The sequence below is a fragment of the Phoenix dactylifera genome, chromosome 14 (genome assembly GCF_009389715.1).
Source record: "Phoenix dactylifera cultivar Barhee BC4 chromosome 14, palm_55x_up_171113_PBpolish2nd_filt_p, whole genome shotgun sequence".
Taxonomy (NCBI): Eukaryota; Viridiplantae; Streptophyta; class Magnoliopsida; order Arecales; family Arecaceae; genus Phoenix; species Phoenix dactylifera.
This window is the reverse complement of record NC_052405.1, coordinates 2,433,343-2,448,255: the sequence shown is the minus strand read 5'-3', so window position 1 is coordinate 2,448,255 and position 14,913 is coordinate 2,433,343. Positions and strand designations below refer to the sequence as shown.

Below are 14,913 nucleotides of genomic sequence, written 5' to 3'. Positions count from 1 at the left end.
CTGAAACATACAACCAGCCAGTCTTATGTACCAATAAGAAAGCAAACACCATGATCGGAACCTCAGCGCCAAGGGCTTCCTGTTAGTCAATCCCTGCTCAATCAACTAGAAACAATTTCTCATTATACCAACTATCACAAAAAGAACATATATGCCTGTCAACAATAAATAAGTATATAGCTTTCATCAAGTTGCAAACTTCAACACAAGAATTAGTTACAGATTATATTCAACTATACGTGTTTCTTTATTCCTTAAATCACTAAAATTCATTCAGATACACAGCTTGAAAGATCATATAACACAATGACAAACAACCTCTTCCTAGGTAACCTAACACTGCTTCAAGCGCATTTGTTTAACATATTACAACACCACTTGGAAAATTTCAACTCTCAACTATAACAAAGCAGTTATACAAGGCTTACAGCAACATCATGCTGCAGTAATAACAATAGTATTAGCACTGGACTTTTATAGTGAGATCTCTTGTCCTCTGTTTCAGTCAAATGGATCTATACGTGGATCATGTTCACTTGCCATAACCATTCCCGTGCAAAGGCATGTTGGGCACATCACCTAGGGAAAATGAAATTTTGAATGGTATCAGGGCGACATGGTACACCATAAAATTCAGCCACAATTCAGAAGGTTACAACAAACAACTGGTGCAGAACATGGATAAGTAAAAAATATCAGAAATTGAATAGCCGACATAGTTTCAAATTTTGATCGCATGAAGATGGACATTAAAAGGTTATAAGGTAACACAATCAACATTACTTTGTAGAGTTGTCATAAAATTTCATTTTTCTATAGTGTCAGGCCAGCCAGCCACGTCCAGGGTTTAGTTCCTCAGAGTCATTGCTTGACTACACCAACAAAAAGGATCAAATGTTCTAGATGACTACTTCAGTTCCTAAATAATCACAGTCCAGACAAATTAGGGAACATGGATTTAGCTTTGAAGCTAGTTTATGGATCCTTGACAATGATGCTTCAAGTGAGACCATATACAAGGCAAAATCATGAGCCTTATATTTGGATGCAGGCTCTGCAAAGTCTGGCTTACTGTCCTATAACAAGAAGAAGATGAATCTGCTTAGATTTCTTTGGCCACACCATCCCTATAGCACCAGTATCAAATACCATACATGTGCTATAGCTCCCAGAAAACAACTTCAGAAATAGTTTAGGATAACATATTTGGAGAAAAGCTGAAATCCACAGTACTCTTTTTTTTTTTTGAAAAAGAAAATTCATAGTACTGTCAAAAGCAATACAAGGAATTTTTTTCCAGGATTAGAAGGGGCTAATCCCCTCTTTTTTTTACCCTATACCCATCCCACCCTACTACAAGGAACAAAAATTATAATGGTGACTGACTGACTGTTCTAGCAGATAATTCATACCTTTCCAGCACCCGAGCAATTTGGACACCTTTGAGTTGTAGGGGGTTGCAAAGGGCGGTCACATCCACCAGGAAGTGAAACTGGTTCGACGCTCAAGAACACACCACTGGCCGAACATCGAGCACAAGCCAAATATCCTATGGTCCAAAGTAATATATAAGAAAATGCTGCGGAAATTCTCCCAGATTTATACAAAAGAACTCTCAGCAGGCACAGAAAGCAACTCATACGGAAGAGTATCTAAATATCAGTAAATAACTTACAACAAAAATACATCATTTTAGGTTTTGTAACTCACCGCAACCATTGAGAGCAGCAACTGCCCTTGCAGGCAGATAATGTTATCATCTTATAGTGATACTAGTGACTTAATTCATCTAATGGGCACTTGTGGTTTCACATAAAAACACAGAGATGTCCTTATACAAAATTAATACATACCAGTGCCATGGCAGTATTTGCATCTCTTTTTCTCTTGCTGCCCGACATTCTTGGCTTCAGCTAGCATCATGGCTGATATCACACCCACTGCACCACCAGAGAAGGATGCTACAATGGGATCTACCTGACTGAATCACCATCCAAAAGAATGAAATTTAGGCAACTGAACAATTTATCCAAAATCTAGCAGCATGCGACAACTTGCAACATACCTTAGTTGCATTGGCAAGTGCATATTGCGTATAAAGTCTTCGTAGGAAGTACCACCAAGTCCTAATTTCAGCTCCAGCTGTGGCAAAAACAGCTCAAATATTATATATATATTTTATATAGCAAATGTGTCGTAAAGAAGAAAAAAATACACCTTTAATTGGTTACATAGTGTTCACATGATTTATAACATAAAAGTTACAACCCTGTTACGTATTTCACAATCCAGATCCTGAACCTAATGTTTTGGTTCCAAAATGCAAATCCGATGGTCCAATCAGGTTGCTACTGTCCAGAATATTCATTTAATTCAAATAAAAAAAAATTGATTTCATAACTAACAAATGTGTGATAGACACAGCATTCATTAAAACATAGAAGAACTAGAAATTGTTCATTATACAGAATAATTCATCAATCGAGCAGACAAGAAATTGAAACAATCGAAAAGGGAACAACAACTTGATTGAATGTTGAAACATACATCATTGTATGATTGATGAACTAAAGATAATAAAAGCAGCACATATACATACATATCAAACACATAGCAACTTTTTCATTGTTCAGAAATGTAAAGCACAGAAAAGTCTAGAAAAACAAAACAGGGAAATAGAATAGTTTCAGCTTACTATTGGTGCAAGAAGGCCTCCAAAGACTATTATCCCAGATACAACTGAGAATGATGTCGTGTATAGCTGCTTTAAGGTTTTCGGTGTCTGGTTCAGGAATAACCACAAAATTAGAATGCAAAGTTTCAAACAAACCAATACCATGATTTTTCTGCAAAAAGAAAAAAAACTGTCAGATAATCACCATATGAGAGAGAAATGGAATAGTTGATGGAATGTCAGGCATCTCATTCTCTTCACTGCTCTCTTTGGCACATTCTACACTCTTTATGTGCTGTTGGACCCGCAATCTCCTAACCTAGAATTTGTTGTCAAAAGCATAAGATAAATCTAATAAAACCACAATTTGCCACCAGTATAGCTTCTTAGGCAATCAATTTTCCAAAGTGCATCTTGAAAGTGGGTGCATCGGGTGTATCCATAACAAACTAAACATTAGCAGGCACAACAATAAATATATCATGTTTGTGAATCACCTCTTCCATGAGAAGAAAAATTTTATTTCGCCTACTTCTAATGTTGTCTTGAATTTCTTGAAGCTGCATCTGAACAAAATCCTGGATTGTCTCTGGCCCTTCTATAATGCAAAAGCTGCACGTAAGGGAACACTAAATGAGACTGTAGTTTAGTGAAATTTAGTACTGAAGTTCTACTTATAAACATATTGGCAAAAACCTCTAAAACCTCAATGTTGTATACATCCTTGTCAATTTACTGAGATCTTGGATAAGACATAGCATCAAAGTTTAAATTCTAATTTTTATTTTTTTTCGAAAAATAACAGAAAAGAAAGCACACACTTTAGTCACTAGTAATCATCTTCTATGAGATTCTTAGTCATGGCTCCTGTGGGAGCACAACAATTTTACTTGTAGCGCTTGACTACACTGCGACATCAATGGTAAGTACAACCCCATAAATATAACAAGCATATCCCAGTGTGATGGACAACCAAAATTGTCAAGCCCAGGCATGAAAAGAAAATAGAAGATGGATGACGGCACCAAAGAGCAGTAGGCTGAATATTTATTAGGAGAAATTGTCACCAGGACATCAAATTGCCAGACTAGAATTATAAACAGAATCGAAGTTAAACTGGGCGATGGAAGCATAGTTTAGTTTTCTTATAGAAATGGAATTTTTCAGAATACTTGAATCTACATTTCCTCTAAGTGGAACACATGGTAAGTTCTAAGAAAAGACTTTAACGGTCATCAAAATCCTCCTTCTCAACTATTCATTTCTCAAGAAATTGACTTTTTCCATCCTCTAGTGACCAATCACCACAAAATAGAACCAAATTAATCGAAGAGGTCCCTAAATACGGCAATTAAAGGAATGTAAAGTAAAGGGGGGAACCCGGGACAGGGCACGACCTCGAGGAATCATCGCCGGCGGGACGCGAGTTGTCGCTGGAGGAACAGCACACCGGACCGAACCGGAAAGAAGCCCCTCCTCCAGCTCTCCGGAGAGGCCGACGCCACCCGCCGGCGCCAGAGAAGATAGCGAGGGTCTTGGACGGCGGAGGAACAGATGCCGAGATAGAGAGAAGGGAGGAGAAAGGTGAGGCAATGGACGAAGCCATCGATATCCCACCTGCCCCATTTCCCCCCGGCGACCGTCTTTTAATACGGCCACTAGAAGAATCTACGGCCGGATAAACGGACAAATCCAGTACCCGAAGCATCTTGCCGTCCAATCACCCGGGCGACGATCCAGTTCCTGATGGGGGATCCGGTAACCCGCTAAGAAGTCGGCAGATCTTGCGGTCTATTAACGTGCGAGCGGATCTTGTCGGATCCGGGTAATTAATCCGTATCTTCAACGAATCCGCTTTGTCTCAAAGAGTCGCAACTGGATCTGACCCGAAGTCGTGATATACTGACGTTATGCCGGCCCACAGAACGTAATGCCTTTGCGCATCCCAACGCACCCTCACCATCTCCCGGCGCTCTCCCCCCTCCTCCTCCTCCTCCGCCGCCGCCAGCCGGCCAACCCGCCTACTCGCCCGCCTCCTCCGCCGCTCTCCTTCCTGTAGTTTTGAGAGGATAGCGAAGAGAAATACATCGGTGGGAGGATTTAAAGGAGCTCTGGTAGAAGAAGAGGAGATAAAAGAGGCAACTTTAGCAATAGAGATGGAGAAATGGGGAATGGAGAGGAGAGTTTGAGAGGTATGTGAACATCCCCCATTTTCTTCCTATTTGGATCACAGCATCAGTTTAAATTCTCCTCTGAATCCAAAACCCTAGAGATAAACCCTCTCAAAACCCTAGCTTTCTCTCGGAGAGGTCGGTGACTAATAGAGAAGGAAAACAGGGGAACGGATTGAGAGTTTTACAACCATCCCTCATTTCCTTCCTGTTTGAATCACAATAACAAGGGTAGAGCTTTGCTATAAACCCAAAACCCCAGAGATAACCCCTCTCAAAATTATAAAATTTCTCTTCTAGAGGCAAGAGAAAATGCTATTTTTCAGCAGAAAGCAAGGGCAACTGCTCGTCCGTTTCCGAAAAATCCCAGCTTTCTCCTGCACCCAGAGATCAAATTATGTGGATGTGAAGATGAAGTGGAAGAAGGACTCCTCCTTCGACTCCCTTGACATCCTCACAAAGGGCAAAGACCTCCGGCCACTCGTCTCCCTCAAGAACATCATTGCCCGAGAATCCGAAGGCTGCATCCCCATCTCTGCTGTCTCCAAGCGAGGGAGGGAGCTCGAAATCTCTGGCCGTGTTGCAAGCTTCCTCAGGCGGTATCCAGCTGTGTTCCAGGAGTTCACAGGACCCAAGTACAACCTCCCATGGTTCAAGCTGACTGAAGAAGCTGCTGAGCTTGACAGAGAGGAGCGTGATGTTTATGAGACACGGCGGATGGAGATAGTGGATAGGCTGAGGCGGTTGATCCTGATGTCGAGAGAGAGAAGGCTTCCATTGAGAATAGTTCAGGGAATGCTGTGGTACTTAGGATTGCCTGAAGATTTTCTTCGAAAGCCAGAGGAGATTTCAAAAGGGTGCTTCCAAATCGCTGAATTGGAAGATGAGGAGCAGGGTTTAACCACCATAATTGATCGAGATGAGCCCGTTCTTTCTGCACTTCAGAGGAACCAAATGAAGAAGTTAAATGGGACTGTGGACTCACTGCCATCAGCCATTCCTTTCCCTCTCTTCCCTTCGAAAGGTCTTCGCTTGAAGCAAAAGATTGAGCATTGGTTGGAGGAATTCCAGAAACTTCCCTATGTCTCCCCTTACGAAGATTTTTCACACTTGGACCCAAGCAGTGATATTTCAGAGAAGCGGGTTGCTGGAGTTCTTCATGAGCTGCTTAGCCTCTTTGTAGATAATTCTGCCGAGAGGCGGAGACTGCTTTGCCTCAGAAAGCAGTTGGGATTGCCACAAAAGTTCCACGAGGCATTTGAACGCCACCCTCATGTGTTCTACCTCCTGTTGAAGAACAAGACCTGCTTTGTTGTCCTCAAAGAGGCTTATTATGCCAGATCAGCCACCACAATCGTGAAGCACCCGATGCTCGAGGTGAGGAAGAAATATGTCAGATTGATGAATAAGTCGGAGGCTATTCTGAGAAGCCGGAGGAGCAGGAAACCTTTGGCAGATGATGCAGAGGAAAGCCTCGATGCGGCTGTAGATTCTGAGAGCAAAGAAGATTATGATGGGTTAGATGAAGGCATGGAAGAGAGTTTGCAAAGTTAGCACTACGAGTTAGTGTGGACCAAAGATGGAAAGATTAATTTGCATTAATTTATCACAAGTGCGAGGAATATTGGAAGCTGGAAACAGGAAACAGCTGATCTATTCATTGAATGATGAAGCAAGCTGCCAATATTTACTCATGGATGATATGGTTATTAAGAATTTTAGAAGTGAAATGTGTAACTTGTGATCATGCATTCGTGCTGGAAGTATTAATTATAACCAATTGATTGAGATCGAACATCACTTAGGCTGAAACTGAGCTTTTGTGGTATGACATCTATTTTTGGTCGAAACATAATTGAGCTGCTTTATTCTGAAAACAAACAATGAAAAGCACAAATTTCTGAGTTAAATTATCAACAGTAAAGCTTTTCATAAGTGCTGCAAGAAATGAAGGCCTTTCTAGTAGGAATCGGTCTATGGTTTTAGATTCATTGGTGAGAGGACTAGGCGCAAACTTCAAGCTTAAGGCTATGCCATGTTTTGCTGTCTTATTGGCAAATTTTGACTGCTCCTCTGCAAACTCAGAACACTGGTTTTTGGTTCACAGAACCATATAACCTTTGTCAGCATCAACTGGATAATCACTTCAAAACTTCTTCTTGCCTCTTCACTCTTTGCGTTCAACTGCATCATAACGAACGTGAAGATCAACGGATGCTTTGATCATCCATAGACAAAAGTTACACGAAAGAACAGAACTTTATAATCATTTTCTGCTTCTCTGACCTTGTAAGATCACATGAAACATGAGTTTTTCAATGCAAACCAAGTGTTAGCAATAAATATTCCCACTTAAACTGTATGGCTGTTTTTTCTCCTGATGATGTTTTGACCATGGATGACCATGCACAAAAAAAGATAAGTATTATAACTGATCTGGTAATTTTGACTTTATTCACTTTGTCAGCAGCAGCTCAAATTTGTGAAGGGAGAACATAAGATCTTTCTGACTTTTGTTTTGCTTAGGGGTCTTAAAGCACATATGATCGTGATATTTTTGGTTTCTCATATTCAGGACTATACTCCTATATAGGCTTTTCCTTGCCTTGGATGATCTTGCCAAATGGACAAATTCATATTTTCCTTTGAAACATTATTTGAAAACACAGAGGGGCTTATATGGAGGTGTGAGTGATTACATGAAAAAAGGAAACCCAAGGATGCAAGCACAAAGCAATTTCTGATATTCCTGTCTATAAAGAAACTTTTGTTTTGGAAAAAATTGAATGGTAATTTGGTTTTCCGGAAAGCTGATACCAAGCAGATGGAAAAAGGACTTTCCATCCCTTCTATCAGTGGCATCGTGCTTCATGATTTTTTAAGTAATGCAAAATATAATCACATTTATAGTTCATGGCTACAGATCTTAGCTAACGATTTGATGTACTGGAAATTGAAGCAGAACCTCTGTGGCAACCATTCAGGATAAAATTGAGTTAGACAGCTTTGGAGAAGGCGATCTTGATGTATCAAATTAGCATGCAATTCAGGATTCAGGTTGTCGGAAATGAGACATAACAACATTCTACTTTGTACAGGGAGCACTCTTTGAACAAGAGTAAAAGGTTTAGCATCCTCGAATTTATGAACGGCAAAGGCAACCTTTTGTGGAAGATATAGGTCGCTGTTTTTGGTGGAAGAGGATGGAACTTTGTAAAACATTTTACTGAGAAGATGGTTCTTGGCAGTATGAGTAGAAGTATTGCAAAATAGATTTATGAATGGATAATTGCAGGAGAATCTGTTTCTGAAAGATATAGGTCTCCCATCCTGGCAGCACGAGTAGAAAGCAGAACTTCGAAGCACATTTCAATAAAAAGATCGTTCTTGGCAATATGAGTAGAAGTATTGCAAAACAGATGATGAGGATAGTTAATACTGCTGAAGAAGAAAAACTAGATTGTAACAAGATAAGCCAGCAGAACATGACCAGAAAGGAAAACGAATCCACCTTGCTTCCAGAAAATTAGAAATTAGGAGTATAAAAGAGAATAAGATGCAGGAAATACTGAGTACATGACAAAACATTATCTGATTCGAGTTGCCCATAGTATGATATCACAAGAAAACTGTGATATAATTTGGCAAAATATTGCCACAAAATGTTTTCTTTCCCTTTCGACATGATCAAGACTGTAACAAAAATTTTATATGGTTATTCATTCAAAACTTTTGTATCATAAAATAAAAGGCTTTCCTTGATGTCTTATTGCATTGGGATTTGATAAATATGATATGATATATTCAGATTTCTTCAGTATACAAGGATTGCCTGAAAGCTTGGCTACGAGAATTGAAAAATATGGCTTCGATTTCATCTTTTTGTTCTTCCATAAGTTGGATTGGCAACATTTCTGTGTCACTAGAAAATCTAGAACTAACTTGGAGGGTTAGAGAGGTTTCTCTTGCGAAATGACTAAAATGCTTAAACTACTACAATTGTGCCAATTTCCTACTGTGCCAAATTGTACTAAGCTGGGAGGAGTTTGCCATCCAAATCAAATTACGTTCTTTTTTTTTCTTTATTGAGAAAATAAACCAACTAACATCGAAACAAATTGAACTTTGGAGCCGGCTTGATTCTGGATTAACATGAATTGCATTAAGATAAGGATTCGGCATCAATTCTATCTCAGAATCTCGGAGTATTTATCTGTCAAAGTAGTTCGTGTCATGAGTACAAAAGAAATAACAATATAACATACTATCTGCACTACAGATGTGTTGCATGGATTAGAAAGAAAATATTAGTGATTTGTTTGGATATTTTTGCAGGAACTACATGAATCGGACCTATTGGCTTGCCTTGCTCGCATCTTCTAATGGCTGTTGAAGTCATAGCCTAAATTCCAAACCTATGGGCTTGTTGGTTTGCAAGAAGAAAAATGATCCATGGAGGTCTTTCTTTTTTCTTCCCACGGAATTCAGAGCGAGGGGAGTTTGGTTAATATGAACTATATTTAAATGGATCTTTTAGTCTACGAATCCAACAGAAATTTCAGTCCAAATCCTACTAGATTACCCAAACAGGCTCTAAAGGAGAAGCCCCACCAACTATTGGTCATGTATGTGGATTCTTCACTCTTTTTCCTTTAATAAAATAAATCCACTAGTATTTGAGATTGAAAGATTAGTTTAAGATAGGAAACCAAAACACAATTAGGCATCTTTTTTATAATCCAAACATTTTTCTTGTTAAGTATTCATTTTGCTTGTACCACCAGCTTCCATTGTTGTGAAACTTCGTTTGTGGTTTTCCAATTCAGCATGCTTTAGAAGAGGGTTCGAATGCATTTATCTTATACATGTCCAGGCTGATTAACTTCACCTTTTACCATCATGTTCCACCACATGAAACTCCATTCCAGGTTTCTCATTCAATCGTGTCTTAGAAAATGAGTTGATTGCTAAGCCTCATATCCTTATGGGATGTGGTTCCTTTCGTGCTGGTTTCTTTTCTTGCCATTAGTTCAACAAAACCTCTTCCATATAGCAGGAAAGAGAGAGGTAGAAAGTGATCCCTATGAATGAGTGAGAAGGCTCTCCAAGCACCACATTTCTTTAATCTAGCTTTTCGGCTCAAGGCAGGTGAAAAGTACCATTATATAATCTCATCGCATGGATAGAGATATCTGGCATTGGACTTTTTTGTTTGTCTTTATTTATCTATCTAGCAAATGTGAGGAATGGCTTGCATCATGGAGAATATAATTTATAATTCCTAGGATACATAGGGTTGATGATAAGCACCATGGACCACATTACTATTGTTCCTGATGCTTAGCTAAATACAATGTCTCGCCGACCATCACATGAACTATTGCACAAATTAATACATCCTTGGTTCAAGAAAGATAGGACCATAGAAAAGGTGCCATTTGTTAAATCTTTCGAGAAACACGTATAAATAAAATAAGAAAAAGGCATCTGCCGCTATGTGCCCCACACACACACACACACACACACACACACACACACACATATATATATATATATATGCACCGATTTATTTCTCTGTATCACCCAAGTTGACAAGGACAAGGTGTACAGTATTTTTCATATGCACGATTGGGTTGGCTTGTACGAGAAATTTGTTTTGAAAATATTTTCAGTTTAATAACTATGGTTATGTATAATTTAAGCCATGCATGGATTGTATCCTTGGTGCTGAAGAAGTATTCACCTTCCTTCACATGAATCCACTATTGGATTACTCACCGCATATATGTCAAAGCAATTCAAATACAATCATTTGTACATTTGCAGGGATCTCAGAGCGACCAGATTTAATAATGGATTCGTGCGAAAGTGAATTCTTCTTTCCTACAAAACAATATAATCTATTCCTCTTCAGATAATACTTGCACGTGTAAGTACATGTATGATAATTTTCAAAGTGTAACACAAGCAGCTTTTTCCCACCTACTTATATGATTATATCCAAGGTTTTAAATTTTTTTTTGAAGTATTTGATATTGGGTGAGATTTTATATTGTTACAAATAGTATCAAAATTAATCTGGCTCACAGCTTATGTGGACTAGAGGATACTGCAGCAGTAGCTAATTTGGGCTAATCACAAGTTGATCGTGGTATTCGTGTTTGAATTCGTGATACTTATGAATAAATTTAGACCTTTAGTATGTTTAAGATGCTAGAGTTTAAATTAAAAAAAAAGTATGTTAGAATTCTTGAGGATATATATTTAGTCGTGAATAGATTTTGAATAATTATAAAGAATACAAATGGTATCCTCTAATTTATCCTGAATTCCTAAAAATTAGCCAAGCAGGCGTCAGGAAGCACTTGATTATTTTTATAATATTCTTAAAAGAACGTACGAGTACCCAACGAACCTCACACAGAGGGAAAGTACGAGTGTACGACAACCAACGAGACATCTTCTCTGACGTTAGTGGATATCCACTAAGCGTCCCCATAAAGTAAGCAGGTAATTGCCCTACATTTAACTCCTCGTGGAAGCGAGATCTGGCGCCCACCTGACTCCTGATGACGTCAACTGCTTCATCCATCACGCCACGCCTCCTCCACAATTTAAGTGGCCATGACGGTAGTCCTCCAAAGGTATCCCGCATAGTAATCTGTATGCGATCTCGGAACGTGAAGTTAGATGTCTTCTCACGAGTCACGACGTGGGCACGCCAACAGATGCTGTCGATCTTTTCAACCCGCATCGTTCATATACCGTACCGATCCAAATTAAATAGTACAGAATATATCATATCATATCAGTTCGATGCCGATATTCGATGCGGATGACGTACCGACACTGCACTAGTGTGGTATCGGTACGAAGTTCGGTACTAAAATGATAAATCTTATGGTGGTAAAATTATACTAAATCTAGGGCACTGGCGAAGTTAGGCCGCGAAATGGAGTGACCGATATTTCAGCCAGTTGGTTGGAAGAAGTTTTGTTCCAATTTTAATTTTCAAAAAAAATTGAATGCTCTTTCTTTAGTATTTAAATTATATTTCGATTCTAATTCCAATTTCGATCGCAAACTATGAAAAATTTTATTATTTTAATTTTATTTCAATTAATTTCGATTTCGAATCCAAACCAAATGCAACTTTAATATCTTCCAAATTTTTTTATAAGAAATATGAGGATATGTTTGGATATCCAATGAGATTGATCTAAATTTTCTATCAATTCAACACTTTAGAAGAAAAAAAAATCGTAATTTTTTTCTTCTTTAAGATCAAGATTCAAGAGATCCAGGGATCGAAATTTAGATTAGGACTTGCACAAGGTGTTGGGCCAGCAAGCCCAATTTGAAAGGACCATTTTGTGGCGCTTTCCTGGGTTTTCGGTGAGGCCCAGCTAAAGCTTGGTCCTACATGTCGCCATTTGCGGAGACCCCCGGGCGCCGACTGCCACCCCTCCCCTCCCAGACTTGCCACGTCAGAGCTTTTATCCCTCTTTCCCACCCCACCCACTCGTTGACACGTCAGAGAGTCTATCCCTCCTCCCCTGCTGCATATAAACCCCCTTCCCCGTCGCCCCTCCTTCCCCTCTGCAGCCTGCAGGTCCCCGTTTAGTTCACCCTCCCCACGAAGAGCTTCCGCCGCCAGCTGCCCCCCGTCTCGGACCGCTTTCTCGGCTTCTTCTCGCCGACCCCAGTCGCCAACGGCACCTCCCTCGCCTCTTCCGCCGCCGGCGTGGGCGAATTTCACGAGGACGACATCTTCTGGACCGGCGCCGACCCCCTTCCTCCGACCCCAGCCCGCTCCCCCATGAATCCCTCCCCCGCCGCCGCCAGTCCTAACCCTAACCCTAACCCTGCCGCTCTCTCTCGAGCCGGGTTCCGGCGCCTCGCGGAGCGGAACTTCGGCATTCTCGCTGCTCTCGCGGAGGACGACAAGAAGCGGCCGATGGCGAAGTCCGCCGCCCCGTTCCTCCAGCGGAAGACCGCTGCCGCCGCCGCTTCCATCGTCTTCACGTCCTCCTCGTCGGTCTCCACTCCCCGTTCTTCCGTCTCCACCTCCGGCCGGATGATCTCAGCGGTCCCCAAATCGAAGCCTGAGTTCGCGCTTTCGATGCCGGGAGGGAAGATCTACCACCGGTGTGCGCCGGTGAACGTGCCGGTGGCGCCTTCTAGAGTGAGGAGAGGAGGGGGGGAGTTCGATATGGACGACGGAGATTCTGACGGGGATGGGGAGATGCTGCCGCCCCACGAGATCGTGGCGAGGCAGTTCAGGATTGGATCGCCAATGACCACCTCCTCGGTACTGGAGGGGGTCGGAAGGACGCTCAAGGGGAGGGATCTGCGCCGGGTTCGCAACGCCATCTTGCAGAAAACAGGGTTTCTTGATTGATAGTGAGGAAAGTGCTTCCCCCTCTTAAAAATTTTTGCTCTTTTGGTTGTGGCTTTATTATATTTTGTGATTTGGGGAAGAATTGAGAATATTTTGTTGAACCGGGGAGAATAAATGAGCATCTTTTGCCTCTTTGCGCATTGGGTTCTTCAGTTCGCCTTTGGTTTTTATGCCAATTAGCTAGCTCTCTCTACTTTGATAGTTGCGTCTATTCTGATTTTGTTAGAGAAAATCCAGATCAGTGACTGGTAACTTAATAGTCTCTTATCTTTCTTCATCAGAAAAATGGGCTCATTTTTTAAAACATTTTTTTTGGTAAAAAGATCCGTCTATTTTTTTTAGAAAAAATTACAAATTCGTATTAGTTTTATGATTGATATCTTCAATATAATTCAAGTAATTGTCTCGTTAGTAAGATGCCCTAGATGTGGTTGAGTTTATAATTCAAGGACATTTTACTGTACTGACAGAACTTAGAACATATGTTGCTTTGATTATCAAACAGGAAAGAATTCTACATATCCAATGTTTTCAGTAGGATGGCACAGAGCCCCTGCTGAATCTAAATAGATGCTTTTATACTACTATACTTCTGTATTGCCTCAAGTTCATTATTGTGGCTTGGTGTTTCTGAATTAGAAGTTCAATGGTCTGAGCAGTTCTGACTGTCTAGTATGAATATCTCACAACTTTTTGCAGAGTGTGAAGGTGGATCAGAGCGTTTATCTTGTGTCTTCTCGGTTTGACACTAGATGTCTATGGGTTCTGAGACTAAGGTTTCTTCATCAAGACATGGACTCATATACTTATGCATGAGAGTTTTTTTTAGAAAATAACTGACCTGTACACATCTTGAACTTGGAATAACTAGTAATTAATCTTCTACCCAGTCTGCTGCTCTCAAAATGCTTTAGATAATAACCATTATTATGTTTTCCTTCTAAGAGCCTACCATTTCGCATTATAATTAAGAGTCCGTGGTTTAATTACTTGGGATTCTATAAGTGTAATTTAATCTATAAGCTTTCATAGGAAGGTATGAACAAATTTGAGGATTCTGACCGTGAGGGGTCTAACTGATTGGACACCAAAAAAGAAAAGTATTTGCATATCGAACGAGAGTTCAACTGTAATTGGGAAGGTTATGCTCTCCAACTTACACCTATTAGAAAACTAAGACTCAGATTGTAAAAGCTCTTGATTGCTGCAAAACCTAGGCATTTGTATTTTAATATTGTTTAGGAACCTAAGTTCTGAATGGTCACTGCAGATGATCTAGAACATTGGTTTTGACACTCATTTTATAGTGCTTATTAGATAATATCCCTGTCATGTTCTCTACACATCATGCATAGACTGTTAATATGGTGTCTCAAAATTTGTTCTTTCATTTGTAATCTTTGTTATTGCAATTCAAAGTTGACAACTTTTGGGATTATAAGATGCAGATTCAGATTAAATGTAGAGGTTGATAATATGACACAAAAACCACTTTTTTTCTACCTCTTTTTCCTGATTGGATTCTTTTGGGCCTAGCGAACCTGGAAAAGTGATGGATAAGTCCAGACTATTATGATGATGGTGCTACTTGGACCTAGGCATGGGTGATGACTGATGATGAAGATGATATCTTTTGTTCCTCTGATAAGCTTGGGCTTTAAGATTTT

At 40.1% G+C, this 14,913-nt stretch overlaps 3 protein-coding genes across 3 annotated transcripts; 2 read left to right on the top strand and 1 right to left on the bottom strand.

Annotated features, from left to right (window-relative positions):
- Positions 1 to 199: 199 nt before the first annotated feature.
- On the bottom strand, positions 200 to 4,303 carry LOC103697897 (protein ORANGE-LIKE, chloroplastic). The gene is made up of 8 exons (XM_008779838.4): positions 4,072 to 4,303; positions 3,172 to 3,286; positions 2,880 to 2,993; positions 2,696 to 2,782; positions 2,066 to 2,142; positions 1,854 to 1,981; positions 1,413 to 1,549; positions 200 to 579 (listed from the first exon to the last, which is right to left on the bottom strand). The coding sequence occupies exons 1-8, from the start codon at positions 4,278 to 4,280 to the stop codon at positions 502 to 504; spliced, it is 945 nt and encodes a 314-aa protein (XP_008778060.1). The 5' UTR covers positions 4,281 to 4,303; the 3' UTR covers positions 200 to 501.
- A 290-nt stretch (positions 4,304 to 4,593) lies between these two features.
- Positions 4,594 to 6,642, top strand: LOC103697896 (protein WHAT'S THIS FACTOR 9, mitochondrial). Its single transcript, XM_008779837.4, has one exon. The coding sequence runs from the start codon at positions 5,158 to 5,160 to the stop codon at positions 6,397 to 6,399; it is 1,242 nt and encodes a 413-aa protein (XP_008778059.3). The 5' UTR covers positions 4,594 to 5,157; the 3' UTR covers positions 6,400 to 6,642.
- A 5,775-nt stretch (positions 6,643 to 12,417) lies between these two features.
- On the top strand, positions 12,418 to 13,394 carry LOC103697895. Its single transcript, XM_008779836.4, has one exon. The coding sequence runs from the start codon at positions 12,665 to 12,667 to the stop codon at positions 13,244 to 13,246; it is 582 nt and encodes a 193-aa protein (XP_008778058.1). The 5' UTR covers positions 12,418 to 12,664; the 3' UTR covers positions 13,247 to 13,394.
- The last annotated feature ends 1,519 nt before the right edge of the window (positions 13,395 to 14,913 follow it).

Coding starts and splice junctions, on each gene's coding strand:
- LOC103697895 (XM_008779836.4), top strand. CDS start 12,665: ATGAATCCCTCCCCCGCCGCCGCCAGTCCTAACCCTAACCCTAACCCT.
- LOC103697897 (XM_008779838.4), bottom strand. CDS start 4,280: ATGGCTTCGTCCATTGCCTCACCTTTCTCCTCCCTTCTCTCTATCTCG. Junction 1,982..2,065: donor CACTTGCCAATGCAACTAAG/GTATGTTGCAAG, acceptor ATGGTGATTCAG/TCAGGTAGATCCCATTGTAG. Junction 580..1,412: donor ATTGCTCGGGTGCTGGAAAG/GTATGAATTATC, acceptor CATTTTCCCTAG/GTGATGTGCCCAACATGCCT.
- LOC103697896 (XM_008779837.4), top strand. CDS start 5,158: ATGCTATTTTTCAGCAGAAAGCAAGGGCAACTGCTCGTCCGTTTCCGA.